We start from the raw sequence: 23,172 nt of genomic DNA, 5'->3' as shown, positions 1-23,172 counted from the left end.
CCTGTGCAGAACCTGATTCAGAGGGCTCTAGCAGCAGATAAAATGAATTTGTTGTGAGCTTGGAGTTCCTGTTATGACATTATCTCTGTGATATATGGAGCATGCTGGTTATTTTTAGCTCCATTGTAGTAGAATGATGTTTTGAATAAATGGAAGGAACAGTGTAAAATTCAGAGGTGAAAAAGTGAAAGCTCCATACACAGGATAAACTACCAGTGGAGTATTCAATATAACATAGTGTAATCTCTTAAAATCAGAGAATGGTTTGGGTGGGAAGAGACCTTAAAGCCCATCCAGTGCCACCCCCTGCCATGGGCAGGGACACCTTCCACTATCCCAGGCTGCTCCAAGGCCTGTCCAATCTGGCCTGGAACACTTCCAGGGATGGGGACTCCAAGCTCTTGTAAATAATCTCTCCATCTTTCCTGTAACCTCCCTTAGGTACTGGAAGGCAGCAGCTGAGTCTCCCCAAAGCCTTCTCTTTTCCAGGCTGAACAATCCCAATTCTCTCAGCTTTTCCCACTCTTTTCCTCACTCTTCTCTAATCATTCTTCATCTTGCTTTCATGTCTGTCATTAAAAATATCTTTAAGTTTAGATCTCAGAAAGTTTTAATTTCAAAGAAGGATGGGATAATGGAAAGTGTTGTTCTACCTGCCTAAAACTCATGCAGGAGTTTCATGGCACCACCTGCTAGACTGAGGATCTAAAATCCATGTGGGTCGTCACAATCTCATGAAGACTTTTGCAAAGCTTTTGCTGTATCTATGTTTTGCTCAGTGGAGCTTGGCCTCTGGATATGTTTATATCCCAGCAGATTTCTCCTGAACAGCATTTTACCTACAACCATTCACGGAACCTGTGAAATACCTTCAAAGCAACAAGTTCTTTTTATGTAACAGGGCAGTGATGTTATTCTCTAGGGAAGAATAAAATATTTGTGTGCCAATGCACAGCACCTCTAGAGATGCTGGAATACAGCTGTTAGAGTATAACATAATCTCTCTTCCCAACAAAACAAGCAGATAAGAAGTCTATTAGGATATTTTTGTCCTGAGTCCATTAAATCTCAATGCGTTTGGCAAACTGAGGTCTGAATTTGATCTTATGTATAATTAATTTTGTTTGTAGACTTGAGTAGGAAGAATGCTATGGATTGGTTCAGCTTTGATTTGGTTTTTTTCTTTTCTCTCTGTACAAAACAAAAGAGCAAAGCCATTTTACACAGTCTACAGCCAGTTTGTGGCTGAGTTAGATCCTCCTTGCAGTGCCAAAAGGTAATGTGGCTTCAGTGGCTCCCACACCAGGGCACAGGGCTGCTGGTGTGACCTTGGACTGCTCAGATGTTGGGTAAAGCTCATTAAATGTTTACAGCCATTTACTGTCACTAAATTCACAACCAGCTTGTTGACTTGTGGCAGAGTAACCACACAAGAGCTCTGCTTTATAGGAGTCTTTATTGGGATTTTTCTCTGATTTGCTAACAGCTGTATTCCCAGCAAACCTGTACCTTAAATCTTTTCTATGAGTCACTTACTGAAGTGTGATTTGCTTTTCTAGTAAGTAAAGTTCATAAGCTCTTACTCCTTTTCAGCAGAAGGTGGAGAAACTTGCCTTGATCCTGGGCTCTGGAAGGGCACTCGTTGCCAGGAATGAGCCTGGTCACTCCCAGGGTTGGTCCCACATAGACAAATGTTCTTGTTCTGCCTTAATGTACCACCAGTCTGATGTCAAGCCCCACCTGAGATGTTTACACTTGTGTTGGGTCTGTCCCATTCCAGGATTCCCAGATGGTAATAGAAGCCTTTAAATCGGGGTTCGAGCCTCCGGGAGACGTTGACTTTGAGGATTTCACGCAGCCCATGAAGAGGACAGTGTCTGAATCCAGCCTTTCCAACTCCAGAGGGGATGGGAAGTCAGAGCCTAAGTTCAGTAGCAAATCCAAGGGCAAGTTATGGCCATTCATCAAGAAAAATAAGGTACTGATTTGCAAACTTGAGCTTGGTGCTAGTATGTGTTTTGTCAATAACCTGTGTCTTGTCTAGTAATCTTGGCAAGATTAGTTTTTTTAAAGAGAATTTTAGATTCAGAAAGTTAATAACTGATGTCTTAATATGGTGTTTTGTTGTAGTCTTTGGTTACTTAAGTTTCTTTATAACTTTAATTATTTATTTTCTTGTATAATTTTGTTAATTATGTTGCAATTTTTAAATTAATTTAACTTAAGTTGTCACGTCTCTGCCATGGTCCATTTCTGTTCCTAACTCAGAGAAGGAGTTGTAAACCACTTACCTAGTGCCATGTGTGCCAACTAACATTGTTACCTGTGGGAAGCTTCAGTGTGGCGTTACTGTTTTGACACTCCTCAAATTCTCCTTGGCTTTCCATTCACGTTGTCTTTCCAGTCTGTGCACTGGGGTCAGCAGGTGGGTGGCTGGGAGCAGGGAATTGCTGGGATTCACTCTGAAGCACAACTAATGGAGCAGAACTAACTGAGCAGTTGACTGTAAAAGACCATATTAACTTATGTACCCATTAAACCTTTTCCATCCCACTGTCATACTTTACACCATAATGCATGGCAGCATTTATCTGGGGTTACCAGGACGTGTCAGGGGGACTGGACTCAATCAGGTTTCAGTAACACTGATGGAAGCCCAGAATAGCTTCGTTTTTTTGACCTCACTCTTGCTCTGACCCTTTACCAAACGACTTAAGCTTGAGTTTTGAAAATCTCCATGTGCACAAGGGGTCATTCCTGTAGTGCTGGTGTGGGAGAGGATTCGCTGTCTGGTGCTTACATCAGTGTAGACAGAAAAAAAAACACAACCAGGACTAACTCCTGAGCAAATTCATAGAATGATCTGTACAAGTGAAGTGTGATGCAGTTGCTGAGGTATGATTTGGAAGCAGGAAGGAATGTGATTTGTTGTTTTCCAGATAATAGAAACGCTACTGGGCACTAAGGTACCTTCCTTATCTGATCCATTTAAATTCAGGTATTTGAAAGCTCTATCCATATGCATTATTGCAGCTGTCCACAGAGCAGAACAGGGCAATTTATGGGGATAGTGCTGCATGGAAGAGTCTGCATGAGCTTCCTTCAAAATACTTTTGTGTTACTCTTCTGTTGCATCACTTACTAATACTTTCATTTATCACAACTCTTCATTTAACACGACTTTTAACTACTGCTTTCTCCCCTCTTTTAAACCATGGCCTTTAATATTTAATTATTTAATTGGTTTTTTCTCTGGATTTCAAATATTGGTTTTGATGCTTATTTTCGTTTTGTGTTTTATCTTTTTATTTTGGTTTTTATTCTGTCACTTCTCCATCTCTTATACGTAGCTTATGTCCCTTTTAACATCCCCCCATCAGCCCCCTCCTCCTCCCCCTGCCTCTGCCTCACCCTCTGCTGTTCCCAACGGCCCCCAGTCTCCCAAGCAGCAAAAGGAACCCCTCTCCCATCGCTTCAACGAGTTCATGACCTCCAAACCCAAAATCCACTGCTTCAGGAGCCTAAAGCGCGGGGTAAGTTCTCCTCTGGATACCTCTCTCTCTCTCTCTCTCTCTCTCTCTCTTTTCTTTCTTGCGCTTTTATTGCACGTTCTGTTACGTAAAAACTTTTGTTTTGTGAACGGTTCCATTGTGTTTTACCATAACATGCAGACAAATCCAAGGGTTCCCAACATATATAGCCATTTGTAGTCAAAACCCCCACGATGAAACCACAAAAAGTAGAGTTCCTGATGGAAATGACCCATCTGGGTGTCTTGGGGGAGGAGAGGCTGCACAAAATATGGAAGGAGGAGCTGAACATTGAGTAATGCTCATGTAAGAAGTCTTTAGTTTTTCTCTCTGCAGGATGGGTTCATCTCAATGTCTGTGTCAGAAGGAGATGAGGAAATTAGGAGGCATTCTAGGAGACAATAGTTGTGATTTCAGTTGTAAAAGTTCAGTCTGGAATGATGTGACAGTGGGAACTTTGCTCCAGTCACTCAGCTCATGGCTCAGGTGCTGCAGTGTTAGTTTGTGCAGTAACTCTGAGTCTTGACATAAGAATCTGTTGAGAGGAGGAAGGGGAACTGATTCTGGGTGGTAACAAAGCTTTTCCATGGTCCATGTGTGCTTTAAGCCAGGCTGCCAGGTCAGGGGAGACTGGGACACAATTCTCAATGCCATGATGCACAGTTTAAAATCATATTCTGTGTGCAAAAGCCTTACTGGTGCAGTATGCAAGCTCCAAATGACAGAGGCAAGGTTCTGACAGAGCAGGATTTGGGATTCCCCTGCCAGCAGCTGCAGTGCAGTGTGTTAGTGCTGGTTTAAGCCCTGTGTGGTGGAAAGATGCTGAAAGGCCCCATGGCTGATCTGGGGATTCATCTGGGTTTAGGTCACACTGGACCAACACTTAGTGACACATTGCCACTGTTCCAAAAATTGGAACTATGGCCTGAGGTTTTCCAGGTCAGCTGCTCTTCCTGTTGCTGACAACAGCTGTGGTTATATTCATAAACCAATGTTGAAGTGTTTGTGTGGAATTAAATTTGCCATTTTTCAAACAAAAATAAGACTTTATCTTCCCAGAAACTCACACATGGCATGGTTCTACTGAAAATTTGCTGGCACAGCATGGCTTTGCCTCCTAGGTGAAACCCTTGGAATTATTTCTGCTGTAAAAATTACAGGAAGGAGACAAAAGTGTTCAGTCTTTTAAATGTTTTTTGGAGCAGACAGTAACAGTGAGGAAGTGACTACTTTAAAAAACCCAAATTCTGCTCCAGGCACTCATTTAGGACTGAGGACTGGAGCTGTATAAAAGCAGAGATGATTTCCATGGGGAACTTCAGTGGTTGGTTACCAAGAACTGAGAACAGTGCTGTAAACAATGCACTGTCTCATCTGGGTACAGACAGAACAGTTAGAGATGTTTTAAACAGTTTCAGTTCTTTGCTAGGAAATTGCCCTTTAATGGGACACTCAGAACACAAAAAATCTCATTTCTTCCCATCCCTGTTTCATTGAGGAAGTGGGAAGCTTCTAAGCTGTCCAAAGGCAGGTTCTGTACGTGTCCCTCCTTACCTCAGTTGCAATTTAGCTCAGAGCATCTTTTCTCAGTGGTTTTTCCAAGTGGAGACAGACTTTCAATTCTGCTTGTGCAGCAGCAGAGCTGAGGGTGTGCTGGGTGGTGCCACCACTCCAGAGGTGACAACTGGAGCCCTCTTTGTCCTGGGCAGGACTGGGTCACTTTGGGGTGAAGCACTGCTGGAGGTCAGGGGTGTGTGGCAATCTAATGCTCCATAGTGGCATTCAGAGAACAGAATGTTGAAAATAGTGCTGAGTATTTTCTACTTGAGTTAAAAATACTGGTTTGTAGTTCCATGGGCAGTCCACCAGTTTGTATTTCAAATGTATGAATCCCTGTTGAGTGTTTGCTTGGCCATATAAGCAATTATAACTAATTGCTTTTCATAGTTCCTGAAGGAAGGCCATTATTTGATGTATTCAGTAGCTAAGAAATCCAAGCACACCTTAAGAATTTTGCATGCCATATTGTTTTAAGTCCTTTGTGTGAAAGGCAAAGTAATGAGAACAATGTGCTATAGTCTTCTCTGGAGTCCCTCAAATTTCTGCTGATACATTCACTGAGAATGTGCAAGGAAGGGCTATTGCTAAATTTTCATTTAAACCTTTCACTGTGTTCTTTTGCTATTTCATTTCCTTCCCCTGTCAGCTACCAGGATGTTTCTATGTAAATGCTTTTCCTGCCTGACTCATCCTGAGGATTTGGAGTCCAGTTCAGATCATCATCTCTTATCCCAGAGGGATGAATTCAGGCCCCTTGGATCATCTAGAGATATAGAGGAGGAGGAGAAGCTGAAAACCTCTGGCAGCTTGCTCTGTCTCATTTGGAGACATGTCAAATTCACATTTTAGAGGTCCTTGGTGATTTGTGTTTTGCAAATGGTCAGACTAAGAGATCATCAAAGTGCCATATGACCTTCAAAAATAAAATCATTCTAACCAGGCAAAAAGAAAATAAAGAACCACCCACAAACCCTTTTAATTATCGGGTGAAAAATGAGTGCTTGGTATTTGTTTCAGCTGATGTGACCACTATTGTGTTAGCTAGAACTAGACAATACTGCTAATTCTGCTTTAACCTTATTAAGTTTAGTAAGATTATTTCCTCTACTCAGTTCTTTACCATTCCCCTGTAAAATCCAAAACCATGTTAATTTTGCTCAGGAGCATGAGCATTAATGTCAGGAATACTGGATTGTGATGCTCCCAGAGGAATGAGGAGGATGTAGGGTGGAACTCTCCTCTGCACAGAAGAACATTTGATCTGTACATCAGGGAAGAAACTTTTTGGAAGGTCGTGCAGGGACCAGCAGGGCAGCACAGTGTAACAGGAGTTGGGACTCTGGATCATTTAATTTGCTCTGAATTGTCTCTGCATTGCTGGGTTTGTTCCTTGGCAGAATTCCATTCCAGACACCTTCAGTGAAGGTGTCCACAAGGCTCTTTAAGTCTTATTTTAGAGTATTCAGCCAAATTGCCAAGCAGGTGCTTCCTGGATTTCTTGATAACCTGAGCTCTCAAATCCTGCAATGCCAGGGAAAAAAAGTTTACTTCAGAAAAAATGGGATCACACTCCTTTTTTTTTTACACTGTCTTAAGGAATAAGGAAAAGAAAAGTAACTATTTGATATGAGCAAGTCCTGAGACTGTAGCAGGATAAATTCCAGCAGCAGGAATTGCACATGGTAATTGATCCTTGAAACACAACACGGGAATGGATTCCCATACAGCTCCTCCTTGAAATCTGGGAGATCAGAATGTGTCTGGAGAAGGGAGTATGTTTTAGCAATTTCCTTTTAAAGTTTTGGTTTAGCATCTTAAGTTGCATTTGGCAAAATCACTGGTGACTGTTAAAACACATTATATAATTAGCTATGATATTTTTTGTGCCCAGTCTGGTTTTAATTTTGCTTCCAAACCAAAAATCCAATGAATCTTGTTTTCATGGAAGGAAACAGATGCCTGAACAATTCACAACAGATGCAAGGTTAATGTGAAGGCATTAATACCAGTATCAGTGGTCACTGCCAATATGAAATCCTAGTCTGTTTTTAAAAAAATTAAATATTTAGGTGCTGACTCTTGTCAGTGTCTATGGTTTTCTAATCACATCTTTGTATTTCCCTCAAAGCTTTTTTCTTCTAACCCCAGCAGCAGAAATGTCCATTACAGAGAATACTATAAAACTGTTAGAGCGCTTATTATGGATCATAGCTAGGAGAATGGGAAAAAAATGTCATACATATTTTCTGAGTGTTTTTTCTAATAGCTGCTTTAAAAGACACTATAAAATTAGTGTAGCACTTCAAATCAACTTCATCTTTGTAGGGAAGTTAAATGGCAGAAGAGCACAAAGAAAGAGGAACCAGTTACATAACTTATAATTTCATTTATGCTTGCTCTGCTTTTTCTAATTCCATTTTGAGGACAAAGGAAACTCAGTATTCTACTGGTTGGTACTAATTTTGTCTTCTTTAGTTTTATTGCTACAGCAGCAGTAACATCAGCACCTTTTTTTGAAAGAGCAATCCTCCAAACTAACAACATCCAGGGGTAGAACTTACACCTTTGAATGACTCCATGTGCGCTGTGTGGACTTGGCTTTCCTCCCTCTCCCCAGAGCCTGGGAAGTGACTGAGCAGGGAGGACGGTCTGGGAGCTGGGGAAGACAATACTGCCAGTATCCAAGTTCCATAAAGCACATGGAGGAAATTTTGTGGTTTCCTTTCTAGTGGAAGTTGTTGACTTCATTACAATGTGATTTTATTTCCATTGCACCCATTGCTGTGTCCCTCCCTGCCCATCTCCTCGGACACTCTGTGCACTCCTGTCCCTCGACACCAAGCTCTGAATCTGCCCCACTGATCAGTACTTTGCTGTTCTGTGAGCATGCAGAGGCAGCAAGCAAACCACTCCTTCTCCAGCCTGCTCTGTTCCCTGCCCTGGGAACACTTGTTCCTAAATGTCTCTCCCTGTGCTGGGACTTTTCGGCGGGTGGGGTCATTAAATCCGTGGTTTGTTCTAGCACCAAGAGAGATGTCTTCTGACCTTGGTTTAAACAAGCATTTAAACATACCATGTTTTCTGATCTCTCTGAGCATGCTGAACTCTTAATATCCACCTGGTTCCCAGGAGGCTCCCACTCTGCACTTCGAGGGTGGCTAAACACCAAGCTGCCTTTTGCTGTAGAAGCAGTGAACACAGAGGTGCTGTGCTCGTCCCCGGTGTAACCAATGTGTGTTTTCTCTTGCTGACTCACCAGCAGACACAGTCTTTGTATATTCACAAAGAACTCATGAAGAGGACTTTAGGGACACCCACGTGTGCCATTGAGGCTAGGGAATATGTTGTAAGTCTGAGTATGGTGTGATCAGCCCATACTGTTGCTACACAGTCGCTAACCCCACTTACAACGCCGGCCCGAGTGTGCTGTGGGAATGTGCTTTGTCAAAGAGCCAAGGAAAATTTGGTGGGAGGCAAGTGGCAGCTTACAGTGTGATGTGCAGGAAAGATAATGTCTGCTAGTCCTGGAAATGCTGAAATTGGCACAATTAAAGTAGCTGGACCTGTCAAATTCAAAGTGTTGCGAACAGGTTCTGCACATATATTTTAAATTATTTAATGAATGCAGTGTTGAGCATCACGAGCCCTGATGGACAGGAATTCTGTGCCTTGGTTGTGAAGCATTCCCTAGAGCCCTTGGAAGCTTCTGTGAGCTGTCTATAATGATGATAGTTCATGGAATCAAGATATGTGACCTCTAAAACTGCTACCTGGACAAAGCAGAGAATGGGGAGATTGTTACAGGGCCACTAAGAAAAAAATAAATTACCTCTTGGTTGTATGTATGGAAGTCCAGTGATTTATTTCAACCCTGTTTCCTGTAAGTGAGGTTAGTGGCCGTGACTGTCCAATAACACATGGACCTGCTGGCTTTCATGCTCTCTCATGTGTTATTGAAGCTTGTGGCTCTTAGACTCTTCATTTTTTTTCCCTGCAAGACTAAGCTAGGCTTGGTTTACATTGACAGCTTGAAACACATTTGCTCATTTCAAGGAAATGTAGCTTATTTGATCATTTGGGGGAAAATGCCTTTGTTCTCCCACCAGCTGTGAGCAAGTTTCTAGCTGTGAAAACCCAACAGAATGGGCAAAAGTAGTTATGTAGTGTTTAATGCAGATTTATTTTCTATCTGCTTATATTTGTTTATAGAAACTGAATCACTGTCATGTAAAATTTCCAATAAATTTCAGAAATTGAAAACTGTGAACATGACTTATTTCAGCATTTCATTGTTTCCAGCCTATGAACTGCTTTATTTATACTGGTTATAACAATCCCTGATGTACTATTTGGAAATGCTATTAATAAGTTCTCTATTTTTGTCATACTTAACAGCAAAAGAATTGGGCATACAGTGTCTGTAATCCCTTTCAAATTTGCTGTATTTGCAGCAAAAGAATAGCCTTGATGCAGATGATTCTCCGCAGTATTTAGTGCCTTTAGAGTGAGTAGTGTTTAGCCACTAGCGCATGTAGCATACATTTGTGCCTTTTTAGAGTGCTTCATAGGTAAATATTTATTCTGCACCATGAGTCTTGTCTGTATCTATGTACAAGAATCTCAATTTGTGCTGATCATGTCTATGCTAAAGTTCACAGGAGTGCTAAAGCAATGATGTAAACACAAGCTGCCAACGCTGAATTTCTTCAGACCATTCTTTCTCCTTCTGTGATTACTCTCTCCAATGGATTGGTTTTGTTTGCTTTATTTTTTTAATGACCTCTTTAGCTCAGAGGGTGAATTTCTTCGTGGCACTGTAATTATCATGTGTTTGTTCCCTAATGGACTGGACTGCAGAGGGAAGTGTCACTGCTGCCTTGTCACTGAAGGATCAGTTCACATGCAGCATTTCACTGCTATTTCAAGATCATTTATTTTCCTTGAATGGCTGGCATGTGTTGCTGTAAAAATCCTGGTAACTAATGGGAATTGTTATTTTGGGGAAGAAAAAATAGTATTTCTTAAATCAGCTGCCCACAAGAGGTGTGGAGCCTTTATTTTAAATCCAATCCTAATGAACTGTGTTTTTGCTAGAAATGGAGCATCTGTTTGAGAACACCATTGCCAGGAGCTGTTGGTAGTGGCAGAGAACTTTAATGGAAAAAGGTTCCCAAGTCTGGCAGTACAAATCCTTGCCTGGAGAGAGGCATTTTCCAGCATTTACCTTCCATGTTGTTAACATGGAGTGTGTGCTTTTATGCTCCTCGAGTTTGTTGGGTTGTTGGAGCATTTCACAACTGCCCTGAGAGCTGGCAGGGCAGCTCAGTGGCCCTTGCCTGGAGGAGGAGGAGGAGGCTGGGTGGAGTTTGGATTCTCCTTTTCTATCTGGCTTTAGATCTCCAGCAGCAGCTCACTTGTGCTTGGCACAGACCTGAGCACTGTCAGTCCCCCTATCTCTTGGAAATCCTTCTGAACTGCAGCTGCTTTGTCATTTTGCAGTGCTGGAAGAGGCTTTGGGAGCTTTGGTGGTTCTGTGTTGTTTACAGTTGTTCACCTGGGAGTTTCTGGGGCACCTGCCCAGAGCTGTGAGTGCAGGTGAGGCAGGGCAGAGGTGCCACTCCATGGGCACACACTGCTTTCAGTCTTGCTTTCCCAGAGTCACTAAAAGATAATATTTGGGCTCTGTCCCAGGAAATGTGGTAACTTCTGAAGAATTAGATCATGTATATCATTTAAGGAGGCTGAACAATGTCTTATCATGCTGTCATAGAACCAATTTGGTGTCAAGAGAATAGATGTTTTTCTCCTCCTCCTTGGGCCTGACCTTGTCTGACTATGGCCAAAGTACGTTTGAGTCTGAGTATTTGTTTCTGAATTGTTCAAGAATGTGAAATTACTTTCTGTGCCTGCCTGGGCAGCACTCTGCAGTCCGCAGGGACAGTCAGGGGTGTTGTCCTTTGGCTGTAGCCAAGAAGCAGGCATTCCCTGGAGGTCCCATGGTGCTGGGTGCTGCTGGAGTTCCTCACCTCTCCACCAAGGTTTGGCTCAGGGCTGAAGCCCCAAAGCCCTTCCATGAAGTGGTTGATGCATTTCAGCACTTTTTCCATCTAAAGTGATGCCCATGCATTTGCAAGCTGTGAGTTTTTCCCACCTCAGTGCTGTGGTGAGAACTGCCAGTGCTGTTGGTGTAGCTGTTGTCAGTCAGTCCAGGCCTGATGTCACCTCTGCCCAGGTCCAGCATTCCCATTCCTGTTTCTGGCCAGGTCATGGCAGCTGCCCAAGCCCATCTTGTGAACTTTTGCACAGATCTGTTAGTGTGACCCATTTTGCCTTCCAACAGCAAGGGGTTTGTGTCATTTTATTGTAACATCAGCCTGAAAAAGTTCCTCTTCTACTGATGCACTGTTGTTTTTTCTCTCTCCCCCCACCCTGTATCTCTCCAATTTTACATGAAGCTTTCTCTCAAGCTGGTAAGCACATTTACAGCATGCCTGTCCTGTGTTTTAATCACAATTTCCTGTGTGTGTTTTAATGTGCACTGTGCCACATGTGACATGACACTGAAATTAACTGTTAAATTTGTTTCTTCTTTGTGTTTGCTTTTTTTGACGTTTATCAGATAAATCTGAATACACAGGTCTGGAGTCTAATAGAGGTGATCAGAATTCAGTCTTCTAATAAGCTGCTAAAAAATTAACTCTAATATATAGTTTAGTTTTCACTTATTGTAATCTAGGGCTATGAAAATGTAGAAAAACAGTATTGAGCAATTCTGCTACTATATAAGTATACATTAAAACATTAAAAGAAGGGGAAAAATTAAAATAAAGGCCTCTGTGCTTGCTGAACTTTTTCCAGAGAGCCATTTATGTCTTTCTATGTAAAGTAGCTGCAAAGTTTGCTTTCCATGTCCAGTATTACTGGAAATCTGCATCATTATCACCTACATTTTACAGCCCTATGTAGTCCTTCAGAATAACCAATAATGATATTAATTAAAGTTCTGTAAACCTTAACCAACAAGGTTAACTCAAATCTGATTTGAATTTGCAAATTGAGACCTATGAGTCTTTGTGAATTTTACATTCTATCTTGGATGCAGCTGGGAAGGTTACTTGAGCTATGGTAAGATAAAGATGTTACTGAGCTGGAAAGGGAAGGAGTGAACAGACCTGGGAAAGCAAATTACGTGCTGAACCCCATGCACAAGGAACTGTTTTGCTTGAGACACTCCACACCTTGCTATGTCCCACAGCTTGGCCACATTCCTTTGGCCCTGGAGAGCCCCTCAGCAGGAGAAGGTGCCTGGTTTGCTGCCCCACCTTGTGCAAACACGTGAGAGCTGCAGCCAGTGATGGCATCTGGGGACCTCAGAGGATCCACAGGGACACCTAAACTGTGTCAGCTTCCAAATTCTCTTACTCTTCACCAGTTTGTGCCTTTGGGTGTTCTTTCCCTTCCCTGTGAGGGTGGTGAGGCCCTGGCACACAGTGCCCAGAGAAGCTGTGGCTGCCCCATCCCTGGAAGTGTCCAAGGCTGGGGTTGGATGGGGTTTGGAGCACCCTGGGACAGTGGAAGGTGTCTCTGCCCATGGCAGGGGGTTGGAACAAGATCAGCTTTAAGATCCCCTCCAACACAATCTGTTCTGGGATTCTACACATATTTTGTACTTGTACACATCACTGTGAGCCTCTTCTGCTCATGGCAGCTCATCCTGAAAAACATGTGGGCCATCACGTGTTTCGGGTCCTGCTGCTGCTCTGGCAGCACAGAGACTTTCTTGAGCTCCTTTAGCAAGGTTGCTTCTCACTGAAGACCTGTGGTAGGTCTGAGGAATGATGGGAGTGCCTGGAATACATGCAAACCTTCTTTTGGCTGTTGCCAAGCCACTGTCCTGGGAGTCCACTGCATTTATACTGAATTTCCACTCATTTTCTTGGTCACAGTGCTAGTGTGCTATGTAGCTGAGTTAAGCCTTTGTATGTAGGAATAAATCCTCCAAAAATGGCTGACATGGCCTTTCCCTGGGAATTGCAGAAATTGGAAAGATGTGCAGGGAGGGCTGAGACCCATTTTCACCTCAGATGGAGAAAAGCAGCTTTTTGTAATCTCCTCATGGATCCTCACTATGCAAGAGCCAAAACTGGTGCTGAAAAAGCTCATGTTCTCACATGTAGCTTCAGTCCAGAAACTGGTCCTGATACAGGCTCTATTTTCACTGTCCTTCATCTTGGGGACAATTTGAATCCTAACTCAATATCTTTCTGCAAGGAGACCTTGTGAGCAGCACATCAGAAATAGCACAGCTTTCCCCTCTCCTCACTGCTGCAGCATTTCTAAAAACGTAGGCAATGTCCACGGCTTGAGAGGTAGCCCAGGTGTGTTTGTGCTTGAGAGCATGAAATGTGCCCAGCATGTGCAAAAACTCCTTGACTCTCCTTTTTGGAGCAGAGGCTTCAGCTTCTGATAGGAAATTTCTGAGCACAGCCTAAAGTTGGAGTGAGATCACCTCCCAGCCTTGGGTGTGCAGCTCTATGCAAACACTCCTGCCTTGGTCTGAAGCATTGTGAGCCAAGCTGCTGGATTTAGTCCAGCTTAGTTTGAAGAATCAAAAATGAGATACCAAAATGATGCTTTTCCAAATTTCACTCTGTCTGTTGCATTCTACCAATGTACAGCTGGGGATATTTTTGAGCCTGTCTCTTCTGCTTAAAAGTGAGGAGGATATATCAGAATATGTTATTTAGACTTTCCTGTAAGTGCTTGTTTGTTTACAAAGCTGCTCCAGATGCTTTGCCTTAAAAAGGTGTGTGTGGCTTTAGCGTAGATTATCCATAAAATAGATTGAATCACTCTCATATCTGTTGTGATGTGGGAGTTGCTGTCAAGCAAAGTCTAAACGTTAAAGAATAAATTAAAATAGATCTCTCCTCTACCAGGCACATCAAGTGATGTAAGCGCTGGTAGAACTCTGTGTGGGGACAGTTTCAGAATCAGCATAACTTTCTAAGTAATTTGTCTTAAATTTGCTTTCTTATTGTCTCACAAATGAAATTTTAAGTCTATTATTGCAGAGATGATCAAGGATTTACTAGAGGCACATGCCATCTTTGGCTGACAATCAGTACAGCAGCAGTTCCCTCAGGCCTGCTCTGTGACTTTGGAATGGTCAGTCCAGAGGAGAAGGTGACCTCTGGCACCCCCAGACTTTTGAACAGCTTGTTCTGCAGCTGCAGGAGAAAGTCACAGAGTCCCAGCACATTCAGTACAGAGCCAAGGTCTAATGAGCAGCTTTTGTGGCAGTGTCTCCTCTAAATCCCTCTCCTCAAAGAGAAATTTGGTGATTTAGCAGGACTGCTGGCCCAGCCCTGCTCACAGGCTCTCAGTAAGCTGATGGACCACTGAATCTGGTTACTCAGCTTTGTGGTTTTACCCTTCTATATCCCATATTCCCCCTTAGAAATGGGACAGGGAATGAGCAGAAGCAAAAATGGGCAAACCCTGTCCAAATTCAATCTCATGCACAAGAACCTCATTCCCTTATGGGTGCAACTAATCAGTATTAATATGTGTTCAGTATAGCCCACCCAATCTGCCTCCATTGCCTTCTGGCAAGACAAAAATAGGTTTACTGTGAAGAAAATAGTGTGGATGTATTTTATATGTCATCTATCTGCTGTATCAAATTGAGGCAATCGAGAGAAGGCAGAAAAGGGGTTTGCAAGCAGAACCACACAAAGGTAACCACTGTGGTCTTCAATTTTTTTTCCTTTGGTTATGATTTCAAACTGACTGATTCCATGGCTTTGATATAACTTCCAGTTTTTATGTGAATACAAGTGAGAGAGGAAAAACTGAGAGACTTTGGCATGGAATGTGGACCCTGGACAGTAAGCAGCATGTTTTTTAAATTGCAGAGTCCAGTGGGGAATGCCTTTGTTAGCTTGGTGTGTTGAGGAGAACCCTGACATTTGTAAATGACATTATGCAATTTATTTTCTGACATAAATGAACTGTGTTGGAGCAGCAGTCAGTCAGCAGTGCACAGGAGAAGTGCAAATGTGGCACGGGAATAAAAGGCAGGAACTACTTTTTTATGGGAATACTGTTTGTAGCTGAGTGAAAGAAGGCAGGAAGGATCAGCTTTCCATGAGAAGGAAACTCTGTTTTAAAAAATTTATGATAAAACTGTAGATAAAAATAATTTCTCATCTTTGCTGTTGAATTCTGGAATTCTCCAGCTGATCTTCCATTAGCCACTGTTAGGGAAGCAGGATGTTCCTGGGATCATTTTGAGGGCATCCAGATTCCTCACCATTCAGGCACTGATAACACACTAGAAATGATAACAATGCTTCAGACCACTGTGATTTTGCACAGGTTTTTGTGAGCTGCTTTCAAAATGCAATCCCAAAGGGTTCTTTCAGATTGATTATTAATTTTTTTCCTTATTCCCCCCCACCCTCCATTCCACTCTGTGCAGGGAGCAGGCCCAGAAGACTTCAGCAATCTCCCACCTGAGCAAAGAAGGAAGAAGCTTCAGCAAAAGGTCGATGAACTAAACAGGGACATTCAGAAAGAGATGGATTCAAGGTGAGCCAAACCTCTACAATGAAAAGTGAAATTGCACTGAGCAGAGCCCCTGTGTGTGATGGATGTGGGTAGATCCCAACAGGAGAGGCTGTTATGAGATGATGGCATCATCCAAAGCCTGATCTGTAGCTCAGATTTCCTGGAAGCAGGAAGATAATGACTCCTGTGCTTCTGTGAATGCTTTTTCTACAAGGCTGCATTTATCATTCTGATTGAGAATAAGGCTATTTTAGCTCCACACTTTTAATTGATTCTGGCAGCCTGTATTTGTGCTTTGTGTTTGTTCACATTCTGTAGTTGCATTAAAGATTCAGCATGTTTTGTTTGTGAGACACAAAACTTTTCTTCCCTGAAGGATTTCAAGACTGGTCTGTCCCTAAATACTGCTTTGCATTTGTACTCATGTGCCTACATTTTGTGTCAGCTTGCTTTCAAGAACCTATTTATTTTGCCTACTAACCCAGAATTTCACCTTTATATTTTCTATCATGGATAAGAAAAGAAAATTGCACGTGGTTATATGATTTCTCATTGCTTTGTTTTTTTCCTCTGTGGTAACTTAAGTTTGTCTCTGTGTAGGTTTTTCTTTCTGTTCTTTAGTGGTTCGAGGTAACCCAACACTAAAATCAGATATGGTATTGCAGCAGATTGAAGTTTAAATAAGACAGTTTATGATGGAGAAAATAGCACCAGCAGTTAAATAAGAGTTAAACAAACAGTAATAATTGTGAGTCATATGTTTGCAACATTGTCCCTTAAGGCTTCAGGCACAGAGCAGTCCCACTTCCTTGCCACCCACACTTTTTCCCAGTCTCCATACACACAGGGCAAAGGCACAGGATTGCAATTGTCAAGAGTTTGGTGGGAAACTCTAAAGTATAAAGAGTGTTAACTTGAGCCGTGGGACTCTCATTAACCTCTCTCCCACCAGCTAATGCCTAGAGAAAATCTGAATAGTTGTGCCTAAAACCAGCCCACAATTCCATTTCCAGCTCTGAAATGTCCATCAGCAGCTGAGAGAAGCTGCCCTGGGACTCGGCTGGGATCACATTTTGTAGCCTCAAGTCCATCTGTCCCTGTGCTGTGGCAAACACAAACCATCTGGAGCCAGCTTCCTTTTAAGCAGTGTGAAACAAATAAATATCTCTCAGATTATTTGGGTTGCTAAAGACAGGCTGCAACAGGCAGGGTGAGAATTTCTTGTTTGCCCTCCATTTCTGTTATTGATACATCTGTGTTCCACTTTCTCAACTGAAGGTCAGCCCATGATGGATGATAATGATTTAACTGTTTGTCTTTGCCCTGAAAACTGGGAAGATATTAGTCTAGAAAGTTGGAGCTGTCCTAGATTGCAATGGTGGTGAGATTTATTATTATTTTTTTCCCCAGGGCAGCAAGTATGTACTGTTGTACTACATAAAAAACCATGTCAGGCTAAAAATCAATATCAAATATCTTCTCACGTTGTAGGTAACTCACTGTTTTTTATCTCTAACAGTGTAAATTCTCTTCTGGCAAATAATTTTACTGTTCTTTTTTAATGGCTGGTTCTATACAGGGCAAAAGCCCCATCTAGGTGTTCTCAGTTCCCTTTGTAACAGATAGGTTGAACCATAGGGTGAAAAAGACACAGTTTATTAAAGGTATTTATCCCAGGTGCACTTAAATGTGTTTGATTTTTATTTTGCCCCTCAGAGATGCCTTAACAAAGATGAAAGATGTGTACATCAAGAACCCCCAGATGGGAGATGCAGCGAGCGTGGACCACAGATTGGCAGAGCTTGGGCAGAACATTGAAAAGCTGCGATTAGAAGTTCAGAAATTCGAGGTATGAGAAGAGACATTGCAGTAAAAAGCAGCTCAGCAAATGCTCAGGTCTGAGCAGGGCCTTCCTGGCTTTTCCAGATGTATTGATGCACTTTGGTGAGGGAAGGGCTACATGAGCACTTGCATTAATTGGGTCTTTGGTTTGTGTAACACAAACTTGCACCATCTCCTGTGGCAGTCAGCCCACAGTTAAATTTGCCACAGAAAACAAATTGTGCTAAGTGGAGGTGAAGAGAAAATGTGATGCTCTCTGGACTGCCCAGAGGGCTTCAGATGCTTATTTAATTAATTAAATAAATTGAAGCATCATGTTACAGACGTCTGTGGAAAATCAGAGTGACATAAAAGCAAAGCACCATTTAGAGACTAAAGCAAGACAAACCATGAGATGAAATATGTTTTAAGGAATAGCCGGCCATGAACAGGAAGCTGCTTAGTGATATAAAATCTCCAGAGCAGAAGGGGAGTGTTTGGAATATATGAAGCCATTATAATTACATGAGAAGGATTAGACCAGCTGAGAAAAGACTTCACTTTCTACATTATGCTTTGAACATAAACAGATACAGCCCATTAATTTCAGATGTGGTTTTACTATCCATTGCTTTCCTACCTGTTTGAAATCAGTGGCTCTTTCATTCTCCCCAGCTTTTGTTCTTGTGCATTCAGCAGTTGTTGAGTTTCTGGTGTCAGACTACTCTAAGCAGCCACACATCTTTTTACTTGATTGTGACTAGAGCAGCATCATCTCCTGCTGGCTGTTAACTGCTTCTGTCAGGGTGTTTCCGGGACCCAGTGCCAAAAACTAGCTACATTTTCAATTAGCTCAAAGGAAAACGTGAGCATGCTTACAAACCAGCCTGTGTTCTGTAGCCTGGGTGTCAGGAGTGTCCCAGCAGGGTGAACACTGTCTGTCTGTCTGTCTGTCTGTCTGGCAGGGCTGGCTGGCAGAGGTGGAGGGGCGGCTGCCGGCACGGACGGAGCAGCCCCGGCGCCAGAGCGGGGTCTACGAGGCACAGAACCCATCAGGAGTGAACAGCTGTGCCCAGGACAGGGAGAGGTACAGTATCTGTACAGGCTGGGGCTCACAGGCACACCCAGGGCTCTGCAGCCTCACCTTGCCTTAGCCTGCCTCAAAGAGCTGCTGTGTGACAGCCCCCTCGCTCGCTGCTCTGAAGCAGTGCCTTTTTACAGCTTTTAATGGTAAAAGGGAGGGCTCTCACTTATCTGAAGTCACAGCCAGCTCCAAGTAAGCTCTGGAATCGCTGAGCTGCTCCAGCTGGAGTTGTTTTCCCTTGTCCCAAGCCTGGTCACTGAGTGGTTCTCTCTGCTGCTGAGGTTGGTTGCTATAGTTGCTGTGTTTTTCCTCTCTTGAGCAGCCCCGATGGCAGTTACACAGAAGAGCAAAGCCAGGAGACTGAGATGAAAGTACCTGCAACAGACTTTGATGATGAGTTTGATGATGAAGAACCACTACCCACCATAGGAACATGTAAAGCGCTCTATACATTTGAAGGTATCACTCAAACTTTACCCTCCTTTCAGGCTGGGGTTTTTTACGTTCATATGCCAAGGGCAAGTGGGAAACCTCCATTAAACCTTAAAAAGCCAAAGGGCAAGTGAGGATCTGGTGTGATTCTGTAGAAAGGCACCAAGACAGGGATTTTTCTCCTGTTGCACAGGAGCTCTATAAGAGAAAGAACCAAAACTCTGCTGTCAGGGTCACATTTCTGGTTCTTTATGTACTTTATGTACACACTGCTGCCTCCTGAATCACAAACTCCTGTTCTGGCTGCCAATGATGCACCAATGTCCCCCCATGGTTTGAGTTACTGATTCCTGCTGTGCAGCACAGCCTGAAGTGCCTGTTGCTGTGTGTTTCAGGTCAGAATGAAGGAACAATCTCTGTAGCAGAAGGAGAGATGCTCTATGTAATAGAAGAAGACAAAGGGGACGGGTGGACGCGGATCCGAAGGAACGAAGATGAGGAGGGCTATGTCCCCACGTCCTATGTTGAAGTCTATTTGGACAAAAATGCCAAAGGTGCTATGACCTATATTTAATGCTATTATTATTGTTTTATTTGCTTTCACAGAGATAATCCAAGCCTGAAGCTGCTCTGTGTTGCAGATAGAGCCTTTTAAGAGTCTGTATAATGCCACCAAGTGCATTATTCCGTGTGTGGACTAATTATGGCTTGTTGTACTGCAAAACGTGCTTTTCTTGCTCAGAGAAGGGTAGTGTGGGGGACTCCTGAAAGCAGAGGGGAAATGCAGCCTTTCCTGGACAGTGTTTGCTCAACTGTCATTGCCACTGCACGCCCAGCTTAGTGCAGGAAGCACAAAACCCTTTGGGATCGTTCAGGCTCTCCTCAGATGCCCAGGTGGCATCTCAGACACATCCACAAAGTGAATTGTTTGTCCCAAAGTCACTCGGTGGAACTTTATGGAGGGAATATTTAGACTGCTGGTTTGTGTCTGTGTGGGAGCTTTTCAGAGCCTCTTGTGTTCTGGGGACCTTTTGGATGAAAAACTGGTGGTAATTTAGTTCAGTGTGTGTGGAAGGGGAAGGGGAGATCTTACCAAAACCCCTCTACACAGCACTCTGTGGTCCTTGATAAATGGGCAAAACATTGAGAAAGCTCCTCTGTTCTTTCCCACCTTGCTACATTTCAGATGTATTTGCTGTTGCAGATGACCAGAACTAATAGTTTAATTTTTGCTTACATTAGTTCAATGGAGACATTCAGAGTTTGGACTCTGTAAGCTGCTGTTTGTTGCTTTTAATTCCTCCCAAATATTTTGTGTAAGGAAGCAGTGCTGCAGGGCAGATCTGGCTGCAGTAAATGCCAGTGCTGAACACCTGGTAATGGGATACACTGAGAAATCAAAAGGTTTCAAGTCAAGACGTGTCAGAACTCCACTGTGTTAAATAATTTGTGTTTATTCAGTCACTTAATCCTTCAGATTATTGTTTTTCCTAGACTTGAGAGTTCTTGGTGTGAAACAAATGGCCTCATCCAAGTCAAAAGCAAACTAAACCATTTTATTTGGGGTTTATGGGCAGCAGGAAGAGAGGACCAGGACTGTACACATAAATCAGCACTGAAACTTAAACAGTTCAGTGTTGGGTTGGGTGTTAATCAGTGCAGTCCCTTGTCTGCTGCAGGTGAAAATCTGGGCCTTGTTTTATTTTGCCATAATACAGTAGTTTTATGTTCCTGTTGGCAAATACACGGTCAGTTGAGATGCAGAAGATTGCAAAAAGTTTAGCCCCCTCTGTTGGTTTTTATTAACCTTTGAAAGAGGAACATGGATCATCCCTTCGCCTTTATACCCAGAACAAGGCTGGAGGATTGGAAATCATGAAATCACAGACTGGTTTGGGTTGGAAGGGATCCTCTCATTCCAACCCTCTCCCATGGCAGGGACATCTTCCATCAGAGTAAAAATGCAAACTGTGCCAGGGGTGAAGGCTGATACAGCTGCAGCCATGTCTTTAGCCACAATGGAGGTTTTCGTGATAATTTCAAGTTTTTCCATGAATTTTGCTGGATTTCAGGAACAAAATCAAATGGATCTGTGAATATCTGATGTATAGGAACAATAATGTTTACCTCTTTTATTTCTCAAGTCTCTGGTTTAAAAGAGAATGCTTCATAGAATGCAGCATAAAGATTTGCAGGAAATGCTGCTGTGTTTAAAAAGTGAACTTTGTTGCAAGCTGCAAATTGATTTTTAAGGTATTGGTAGAAGTGACTTGATTCAATCCTTGAAATAGAAGCGATGACATTCCTGAAGATAACATTGTAAATACTAAAGCATTTACAAACTTTAGTAATCCTTTCCTCTTTTTGGAAAGAAGGTTGAGCAGCTGGCACCACGAAAGGCTGGTGGCAGAAGGGTGGGAGCTGACACAGCCCCTGTGGCTGTCCCAGCCAGGCTGTGTCTGTGCCACAAGCCAGGGGCTGCTCAGTGCCACTGCTCAGTGCTCTGTGAGAAGCTGCTTTTTCACTCAGCTGGAGCCTGTGTGGTCAGGGCTGTGCTGCAGAGCTGAGCTGAGCAGGACAGGTAAGTTGTGTGCTGCTGGTGCCCCCCTGATCGTAATCTTAGAGGAGCCAAGCTGGGTCTGTGCCCTGTCAGGCCCCGTGTCAGGGCTCCTGATGACATTTACAGGGCTGCCTCTGCTCAGAGGGTGTTGGCAAACCCTGTCACCAAAAGAACAGTAATGCCTATCTTGTTTTGCCTTTTTTTTTTTTTTTTCCAGATGTGCACAAACCACTTCAGAAAATCTCTGAGTAGGTTTGCATAGGCCTGTCCACCCTTTATTCTCCTGGTTTGCTGCTACGGTTGTTTTAAGAGCTCTATTTGAGAAGGTTTTCTTTAGAAGAGATGAATGCACATGTCATATCTCCATCACTGAAAGACTTTGTTAGGTACCAGGTCAGCTCTGAAATGTCACTGCTGACGAAGGTGCTGCCCTGACTGTGTCCATTTAGTGCAAACAGCACTGCTGTGCTTCTGAATAGAAAGGAGAGCTGCAGGCTCTGCTCCCGCTGGGATTCCTGCAGGAAGCTGTTCTGTGCACACCTGGGGGTAGCATCTTGCAGGGCTTTTCTGGTGTCTGGTGCTGAGAACTCTCAAACACAGGAGCTGGTTGGGCCTTTCAGCTCGAGACTGACCACCCTGTGTCACTGACTGTGGTACCTCATCATCTGCTCGGGAACAAAACTGTCTTTCACTGAGGGATGTTGTGAAATCGTGTGACACAAAAAGTCCTGCATGGAGTAACCAGCTCTGTACAAACCCCACATTGCACCCAACAGAAACACCACATCCCCTTCCAGCATGCAAACAGCCTGGATGTTTGTTTGGGTGACATGCAGGAATGGAGGCTGGTTTGGGAGGTTGAACTTCTTGATAAAAACTATTCTGGAGCTGTGGGCTGATGAGCATTTTGGCTCCTGTTACCCCTCACCTCTGAGGAGATCAGTAATTCCTTAGGGACAGCTCTGGCATTCCCAGTGCTGCAGCTCTGCTGTTTGCTGTAACCATCATGCAGAGCCTAGACTTATATAAAATAAATAGGTAAAAGTTAACCATGCTGATGCACTTTTTATCTAGGATGTATCTGATTATTTAATGCTTGCCAAATTATTTAGGAATTGGTAATTATAAACTGGACTGTGGCTTTTTAAAATCCTTTTGTTAAATACGTACCCTTAGTTCTCCCAGTATAAAAAAAAATTGTATATAACATAACTTAAAGACTAAAGTTACTTGAATTTGAATTGTTTTTATCCTTTTATATGTGTATAATTATAAATGGTTTTATAGGCTGTTCTTCTGCTTAACCCAGCTGTTTTGGTAACTACTCAGTCCCTCTGATGTTGATAAGTGTTTTTGGTTACTCAGCTGCCTGCACCTGGACTTGCATAGGAACTGCTGTTGTGTGTTAAGGTTTGCTCCATCTGGCCAGTGTGGTTGTCTTGTTTCTATTCTTATTTTTTAAAGAATCATCATCTGTCAGGAATCTCTTTATAGCTTGATGTACCATGGTGTCTTCTTCTAATAAACATTATATTTTCTCATTCCTGTGAGGTTTTGGTTTTTGAGTTTTTTTAATGACAGTAATTAGTAGATGGCAATAATTAGTGGCAAAA

The 23,172-nt window shown here is 42.9% G+C and overlaps 1 protein-coding gene across 50 annotated transcripts in view; it reads left to right on the top strand.

Moving 5' to 3' along the window:
* Positions 1–23,172, top strand: part of FNBP1 (formin binding protein 1) — a 93,341-nt gene that overhangs the window by 66,272 nt on the left and 3,897 nt on the right. For 4 of the 50 annotated variants that reach the window (XM_085593869.1, XM_085593851.1, XM_085593835.1 and 1 more), the window contains 11 exons: positions 1,781–1,978; positions 3,351–3,533; positions 8,350–8,436; positions 11,546–11,560; positions 11,710–11,745; positions 15,574–15,683; positions 17,379–17,511; positions 18,449–18,570; positions 18,887–19,026; positions 19,395–19,553; positions 21,777–23,100. In XM_085593869.1, the coding sequence (XP_085449995.1) occupies positions 1,781–1,978; positions 3,351–3,533; positions 8,350–8,436; positions 11,546–11,560; positions 11,710–11,745; positions 15,574–15,683; positions 17,379–17,511; positions 18,449–18,570; positions 18,887–19,026; positions 19,395–19,553; positions 21,777–21,811 (1,218 nt within the window). In that variant the 3' untranslated portion in view covers positions 21,812–23,100. Of the gene's footprint in view, positions 1–1,780; positions 1,979–2,939; positions 2,967–3,350; positions 3,534–8,349; positions 8,437–11,545; positions 11,561–11,709; positions 11,746–15,573; positions 15,684–17,378; positions 17,512–18,448; positions 18,571–18,886; positions 19,027–19,394; positions 19,981–21,776; positions 23,101–23,172 lie in introns of those variants that run through there. The other 46 variants (XM_085593880.1, XM_085593853.1, XM_085593861.1 and 43 more) reach the window with 38 other exon arrangements.

Source organism: Lonchura striata, chromosome 17 (assembly GCF_050655825.1).
Source record: "Lonchura striata isolate lonStrDom1 chromosome 17, ASM5065582v1, whole genome shotgun sequence".
In the NCBI taxonomy this organism is placed as follows: Eukaryota; Metazoa; Chordata; class Aves; order Passeriformes; family Estrildidae; genus Lonchura; species Lonchura striata.
This window is presented reverse-complemented; position numbering and strand designations above follow the sequence as displayed.